The sequence below is a fragment of the Protobothrops mucrosquamatus genome, unplaced genomic scaffold (genome assembly GCF_001527695.2).
Source record: "Protobothrops mucrosquamatus isolate PMUCROS unplaced genomic scaffold, P.Mucros_1.0 scaffold247, whole genome shotgun sequence".
NCBI lineage: Eukaryota > Metazoa > Chordata > Lepidosauria > Squamata > Viperidae > Protobothrops > Protobothrops mucrosquamatus.
Genome location: NW_015386596.1, coordinates 433,735 through 442,116, shown reverse-complemented (window position 1 = coordinate 442,116; position 8,382 = coordinate 433,735). Strand labels below are relative to the sequence as shown.

Sequence of the window (8,382 nt, the reverse complement as noted above, 5' to 3'; positions counted from 1 at the left end):
TTCCATGCTTGTCTGCAGTTTATCTAGATGCATCAGGCAAAACAAACCTTTAAATCTTTTTTGATATTTTATTTTTACTGCCCTCTGGACGTTACAGCTTTTATGCACATCTGATTCTATTTTATTTTATTTTATTTATTGAGCATATGTGTATGTATATGATCAACATGATGCAGTTCTCCAAGGAAGAAACTCCAAACATCTCAATCTAAAGGATATGGATGAAACTTCTTCCACTTCTTTTGCATTTCCACTAACAATTAAATTTGATTAAGGTCAGTCAGCTTGATTAAGGTCAGTCTGACATTATGTTATGCTTGTTAAGTCCATCTACTACAGTTTACTACTATAGTTAAATATATCTACTAAAGTTACATCTGAACTTTATACCTTGGAATAAACAGAAAAAGACACCTGAACTTCTTTGAATTATATTACGATAATCTTTTACTGCAAACTTTCTTAATAACAGTTTTTCTGAAGAAATTTTTTTTCTGTAAAATTTAGTAACAATTTTCTTTTCCCTTCCTTTCTAGAAATCACAATATATCCTTCTGCCTAAATAATGTCCAATGAAAGCATGGTAACATATTTTGTATTTGTTGGTTTCTTTGATGTTCCAGAGTGGCAGAATTTCTATGCTTTGATATTTTTTCTAATTTATATTTCATGTGTGATGGGGAATCTACTTATCATGATCATAGTAATTCTCAATATTCACCTTCATACCCCAATGTATTTTTTTGTCCTAAATCTATCAGTTATTGACCTGGGATATATCACAGTCACCATCCCCAAAGTCATAGCCAATTCCTTAATGAGAACAAGGATAATCCTCTATTCTCACTGTGCTGCCCAAATGTTCGCCTTTGTTCTCTTTGCAGCATCTGAATTCCTTCTACTGACAGTTATGGCCTATGATCGTTATGTTGCTATTTGCCATCCACTTCAATATGAAACTTTAATGGACACACACAGATGTATCCAAATGGCAAGCTGTGCATGGATGGTTGGCATTCTAACAGCAACACTGCACACTGGTGCCACATTTGCAAGCACCTTTTGCTCCAATGTGATCAACCAGTTCTTTTGTGAAATCCCACAATTGCTCAGGCTCTCTTGCTCTGATATGTATCTCATTGAAATTGGGGCTATTGTTCTCACTGGCAGCTTATATTTAGCCTGTTTTGTTTTCATTGTTAATTCTTATGGACAGATCTTCAAAGCCATAGTAAGAATTCTCTCTGTACAAGGTAGGCAGAAGGCCTTCTCTACCTGTTTGCCTCACCTCATTGTGGTTTCCATGTTCTTCTTCTTTGGCATCTTTGCTTACTTACGGCCAATCAACAGGACTCCATCCCAGATGGATTTAGTGGCTGCTATAGCCTACTGTGTGGTGCCACCATGCATGAATCCAGTGATGTATAGCATGAGGAATACAGATATCAAGCAGGGACTGTGCAAACTCATTGCCTGGAGATAATGGGACATTTTTAAAGAGTTTGTTTAAATGCAGATAGCATGTGCATAGTTATGTATATATTTAAAGGGTAAAAGAAACATCCCAATATTGTTTCAGTAAGAGTGTAATCCATTTAAGGCAATGAAATGTGTTAGATGAAAATCTGCAAGGAGTTCAGTTCTGTATTAGAATTGTATTAATGAAACTCTGTAAATAAGTGTTCTAATATAATGAGAGTCTTCTTGAGAACTGTATAGCCTGTATATGATTCTACAATATATGAATTTTTTTGATGACCTTGTTCACATATAGTTTTGATAGTTTTATGTGATGTTTATAATTATTCTTCCTTTTTCACAATTAAAAAAACACTAAACCTATCTGAACTTATGTGTCAGTTTTGCTTTGACATTTGAAAATGAATGTTGCTATGTTCTTAATATAAACAAAGAAATTGAATGTTTTTGGCATATTCAGACATGCCAGAGGTAAATCTTCAAAGTCTGTCTAGTGCATTCATACTGTGTTAGGCTCCACTATGAAATATTAAAAATTGAATTAATTTGAACTGTCTCTCTAAAAGATTAATTTAAAATAGAGATGCTAAAGTGTTGTTTTTTGTTAATAACCAAACAAAAAAGAAACTTAAAATGCTGTTTTTAATTATGAGAAAAGAGGAAATGTGAGTCTCAACCTAGTATATAAGCACACAAAACCATATATATATATATATATATATATATATATATATATATATATATATATATATATATATATATATATATATATATATATATATATATATATATATATATATATAGTGACAGCAGGGCACTTGGAGCCAACATGGACAGGGACGATGACAGCAAGAAGGAATAGCCAGCTGAAACGGCAGCATTGCATATGCAAACACCAGAAAAGCATTGAGATGACTGCGCACGGCAGAATACACATTCCACACGGGCGGGGTGTGAGGAGAGGAGCAGGGTGCCTAAATTTAAACAGCCATCAACAAGTGTGATGGAAACAAAACAGCAATTAACTACAGGGGGCGGGAGCTGAATAGATACACACACACACATACATACACACATACACACATACACATTCTAAGAGGGTGATAAAGGAAAGAAAATAATTAATGAATTGTGCTAAATGTATTAGGTTTCAAGCCATTTAAATGATAGTAATTATAATGCCCCTCCAGTGAACATGGGAAAGACAATCCAATTTTATGGAATCTTCCCCCCAAAATTACAGTAAGTTGCATTTCCTAATTCAAATTAATTGTGAAACTTAAACAAACAAACAATATTATAATGGTGGGAATAAATGCATGTTATGAGGCTCAAAATATTGCTAGAACTCCTCTATCTGTTAGAACTAGGCCTGGACTTAGAATTCAGACTGTTTGAACAACTTCATCAAGCCTGCCATTAATGTCTTTTAATTCTTCCCTCAATTCTCATTTCAAGGTCTCATGGAGAATAATGTAAAGATTAACCCGAATCTAACCCTAATAAGATAACCCACTGATTGGGAAGAATACCAACATAATTAGTTCCACATTTTTGTTTTCAAAAAGAAGTTAAGGTACCAGACTAGAAATTAGGAGACTGTGAGTTTTAGTTCCATCTTAGGCATGAAAGCTGGCTGGGTGACTTTGAGCTAGTCATTCTCTCTCAGTCCACAATGTCAGGCTCAGGTGACAACTATTGGTCAGTTTCTGTTACAACCAATGGAGCAACAGTTAGCTGAGCACAAAAAAGTGGATCCTGCACTTTCAGTTAAACACTAGGAACAAAAAGAAGAGAGTTTCACCAATTAAGTAATAAATAAATAAACTTTTAAATGATAATAAATAAATAAATTTCTTAATTAAAAATATTATTTTAATACAATTCATTGCTAACAGTGGGGCCCAGTTCTTATTAAACTACAGTTTTCAACATTTTTCATCATTTTTAGATCATTTTCCTTCATGTATATCTGTGTATGTATGCACACCCAATCACACACACATGCATGAGCACAGACACACCTGTATGACATTTCAATAATGTTAAAAAAAAATTAAAAAAAATTCCTGTTTTCCCCCTTTTTAAAGTGACTTTGAAAAACTCCAAGAAGCAAAAATTATTGTTTATCTCCTGAACTCTTTCTCTATTATATTTACAATTCAAGAACTTTTCATGAAATACCAGAGACAAGACAGAGGCTGCAGAAGCATCTTGATCTACTGATGTGTGAATTAGAACCTATTATAATAGTTTGAAGATTCTAAATTGTGAGGAAAATCTATATTAGTTCATATTTAAACCTATGAAGGGCAGTAACATTTAAAATAAAAACAACAATCCACAGAATGATTTGTTTAATCGTGTCATAACTTTAAATCATATGAGGAATATAAATAAGATCATAACTTTCACAGATCCTATCTGTAGTATATAGTTATGATCTTATTTATATGGGTGTGTCTATCTGTTTCTATATATCTATACACAGAGCTTTTATTTTTCTCATAGAACACCCAGAATGGAATTTCGGCACCTTTTTTGGATGGAATCTTGTAGGGTAGGCAAGGCGGGTTATATGAAAAAAAGCACTGTCTATATAGGTACTTCTCACTTAACAACCACTCATTCAGTGATTGTTTGAAGCTACAATGATGCTGAATTAATGGTAGTTACACCTGGCCCCCAGATTTAAAACCCTTGCAGCATGCCCATGACCACAAGATCATGCTTTGGGTCTTTAGCTAGCAGGATGCATTCCTGATTGTCATAGCATTCTGAAGTCATATGATTGCCATTTTTGTCTTTCTTCCTACAAGCAAAGTCAATGGGGGAACCAGCAGGAAAGTGAAAACAGCAATCATGTGAAATCCTTGCTTAATGACCTGTCCCATCCTTGCTTAAGGACTGCAACTAAAAATGCTGCAAATGATGTGGTAAAGTAGCATGGTCACATGACATCACATTCAACAACCATGCCACTTAATAATGGAGGTCCTGATCCCAATTAGGGATGCTAAGTAAGGACTAACTGTATCCGTATCATCTATTTACATTTATATGTGTATATGTATATATGTATGTATGTGTATATGTATAGCTATATATCACCTATATCTATGTATCTATAGCTATATATCTATAACATCTGTATCTATCTATCTATCTATCTATCTATCTATCTATCTATCTATCTATCTATTATCTGTATTTCCCATCACCAAGAAATAACGATTACACATTCTCTCTGACATTACTTAAAATTTGCCAACTATCTCCAGATTCTTCGCCAAAGTGAACACTTCAAAAATTTAACACATTACTTGCATGATATTTCATTATACAGACATTATTAGAAGTCATATGGTATATAAAGAATCTATGTCAGTGATAAAATAATTGGAATTAAATGGATATTTGTTAGTTGAGAAAAAAAAACATTTTGAGCTAATCTACATTTTATCAATTGAAAGTATTACATTTCTTTTTTTAAGTATGATTTTCATCATTATACATTTCAGCGTTCTCAGATTAACTGACAGAAAAGAAAAAATAATAATTTTGCTCCTGGGACCACAAATGTTTAATGAAGATAGTTAGTATCGTTAATATTAATTGGACAACATGATAATCCCAAGAATATTATTTTCTCTGACTTATCTGTACAAACAAATAAGCTAAAGTAGTATGATTCTATTAAGTTTAGTATAATGCTATGATGGACATTAAAAAGTAAATCTCATTAGATAAGAAGTTACTTTTATGTTAAAGTTCAGTGAACTTTAACATAAATTGACTGTCTCATTTAATGAGACTTATTTATTAAACTTTTCAGAGCTTAATTAGAGACCAGACAATCTTTCAAGCTTGAAGAACAACTTGGAAACAAATAATTATTGTGATTTTTTTTCCCTCAGAGATTAATTAAAACAACTTATAGATAGTAAGGAGCTTCTGTCCTTCAGTTTTGTGTATGTGAGAGAAATGAATAAAAATTAACACTTAAAAATGCTGCCTGTTAATTTGATGAAGAAAAAAAAGAACTTTAACACATATATAACTATGGACACACACAGACACACACACACCTCATTATTTATTTATTTAGATAGCTAAATAAAATTTATTTATTTATTTAGATAAGATTGACAATGTAGAAATCTGATAGCTAGCTAGTTATCTAACAGATTTCTACACTGCCAATCTTATCTAAGTGACTCTAGCAGTTTATAATAAAAACATATAGCAATATTAAAAAGCATAGTTAAAAATAGATAAAAGCAGAATTAAAAACAAGATTAAAATGAAAATGGTAAAAATGTAAAACAGGCAGAGAGAGTGCTATTCCTAGAATGGCTTATTACTCTTAGGGAGATGGGAGACTGGACAAAAGTTATCCAAAATGGAAGACTCCAGTGATGACTTCTTAAGAAGAAGGTGCACCATTGCTTCTTTAAATTGTGCCAGGAACATGTCTCTTTCAAGGGTAAATTAGCTTTTACCAGGACCCACCTAAATATCCCTACTGGGTATCCTTGACCAATCAGGAGAGTCATGGATCTAAATCACAGATGGACATGCTTACAGCAACAAAGATCCTTTCTACTTCCTTAGGTCCAAAAGGATATTCCCAGATAACTGGGTACGTTCATTCCATAGTCATGATAGGCCAAGAGAGGTTAAGATGCCCAGAGGACTTAATAATAATAATAATAATAATAATAATAATAATAATAATAATAATAGTAATAAAAAAAGTTGGAAGGGACCTTGGAGGTCATCTAGTCCAACCCCCTGCTCAGGCAGGAAACCCTATACCATTTCAGACAAATGGCTGTCCAGTCTCTTCTTAAAAACTTCCAGTGTTGGAGCATTCATCACTTCTGGAGGCAGGTTGTTCCACTGGTTAATTGTTCTAACTGTCAGGAAGTTTCTCCTTAGTTCTAGGTTGCTTCTCTCCTTGATTAGTTTCCATCTGTTGCTTCTTGTCCTGCCCTCAGGTGCCTTGGAAAATAGCTTAACTCCCTCTTCTTTGTGGTAGCCCCTGAGATATTGGAACACTGCTATCATGTCCCCCCTCGTCCTTCTCTTCATTAAACTAGACATACCCAATTCCATCAGCCTTTCCTTATATGCTTTGGCCTCCAGTCCCCTGATCATCTTTGTTGCTCTTCTCTGTACTCTTTCTAGAGTCTCAACATCTTTTTTACATCATGGTGACCAAAACTGGATGCAGTATTCCAAGTGTGGCCTTACTAAGGCATTGTAAAGTGGTATTAATACTTCACGTGATCTTGATTCTATCCCTCTGTTAATGTAGCCCAGCACTGTGTTGGCCTTTTTGGCAGCTGCAGCACACTGCTGGTTCATATTTAAGTGATTGTCCACTAGGATTCTGAGATCCCTCTCACAGTTACTACTATTGAGCAAGGTATCCCCTATACTATACCTGTACATTTGGTTTTTCTTGCCTAAATGTAGAACCTTATTTTTTTCCCCATTGAATTTCATTTTGTTACATAGCACCCAGTGTTCAAGTCTGTCCAGATCCTCCTGTATCCTAAGCCTGTCTTCTGGAGTGTTGGCTACTCCTGCCAGCTTGGTGTCATCTGCAAATTTGATGATTTCCCCATCTATCCCCTTGTCCAAAGAGATTCCACAGGTCCCAGAAGACTAAATAAGGCTAAGAGACTAGGAGACTCCCAGACATGGGCATTATAAACTCTGGGAACTCCTCCCCCCATCATTCAACTACTGCAATCATCTTTAGGAGCCCATGTCATACATCCACTTCAATCTATCAATGTCCAAAAAATAGAGCAGACATATTTTACAAGGAAGATCATGGACTAAGTAAATTGTTTCAAGGACACATTTTTTTATGGGACACAAACAGGAGTCACTGTACAAACAAAAGTCTTGCAATAAATTTTAGCCACATCTAGTGGGACATCAAATGCCCAGTTGAGAATTGTGACAGGAATGCTTCAACTTTATATTAGGGCCTGGAAAATGATGGTAACTTTCTGGCTGTAATTCAATTCTTCCCAGTGGGTTTGAGCTCTCTAGTCCTGATAAATAATTTCTGCTCTCCCTGGAAACAGACAGTAGAGCACAAGCTGGCCTTAGATGGGATTTCTCTATTGTTCTTAATCTCACTAGGGTATGATCAAGCCAAGAAATTGGTTATCAACAGAATAAAAGACATGGAGTTCCAGTTAGACATGAGTAGGATAATGTTCCACAATATGAATAGTATTAGCTGGGATCTATGGGAACTAGCAAGGTATCTGGAAGACCTAAACTGTCAGGCACAAGAAATTAGGAGCCAGGATAGAGTTCAGAAAGCACCGTGAATTTATTCCATGCAATCTATACATAAGAATTTGATATATTAACAGTCAAGGCAAAATAGCACCAAATAGTCAATGGATATTAAGGAGAACTGGACAAGTATCTTTCAGGGGCGTAAGTACTCCAGTTTGATGAAGCATTTGACCCCACCCTTAGACTTGATGATGTTGGAACAAAAAGGGATTCCAAAGGTAAAAGAGGTGTTCAACAATCCATTAAGAAGGTTGCTGACCCAAACTGCAAGAAGCATATAAATGCAGGTTTGTTTGTTCATAATTTTTCATATTACAACGGATTACAAATAGCAACATAACGATCATATGCCAGAACATTAAGGAACCACAAATCAGATCCCAGAAAAAACCAAAAAGAAACTTGACAAACTCATCCAATATAAGAAATGTATCTTGTATTCATGAGAATATTGGCCATCAGTTTAGGGAGAATGACTGAAGTAGCCATAAAGTCTTGTATGGCCAAGTTCAACAGGAAAAAGTACATGATGGTTGAAAATTATTGCAAAGATTATAAGGAGGTTTCCTGTCAGAA

The 8,382-nt window shown here is 34.6% G+C and overlaps 1 protein-coding gene across 1 annotated transcript; it reads left to right on the top strand.

The window, feature by feature from the left end:
* Positions 1 to 676: 676 nt before the first annotated feature.
* Positions 677 to 1,483, top strand: LOC107286102 (olfactory receptor 14A16-like). Its single transcript, XM_015814397.2, has one exon. It carries the CDS (start codon positions 677 to 679, stop codon positions 1,481 to 1,483), a length of 807 nt encoding a protein of 268 aa, XP_015669883.2.
* Positions 1,484 to 8,382: the final 6,899 nt, after the last annotated feature.

Excerpts from the sequence above, each read along its gene's own strand:
- LOC107286102 (XM_015814397.2), top strand. The coding sequence starts at position 677 with ATGGGGAATCTACTTATCATGATCATAGTAATTCTCAATATTCACCTT.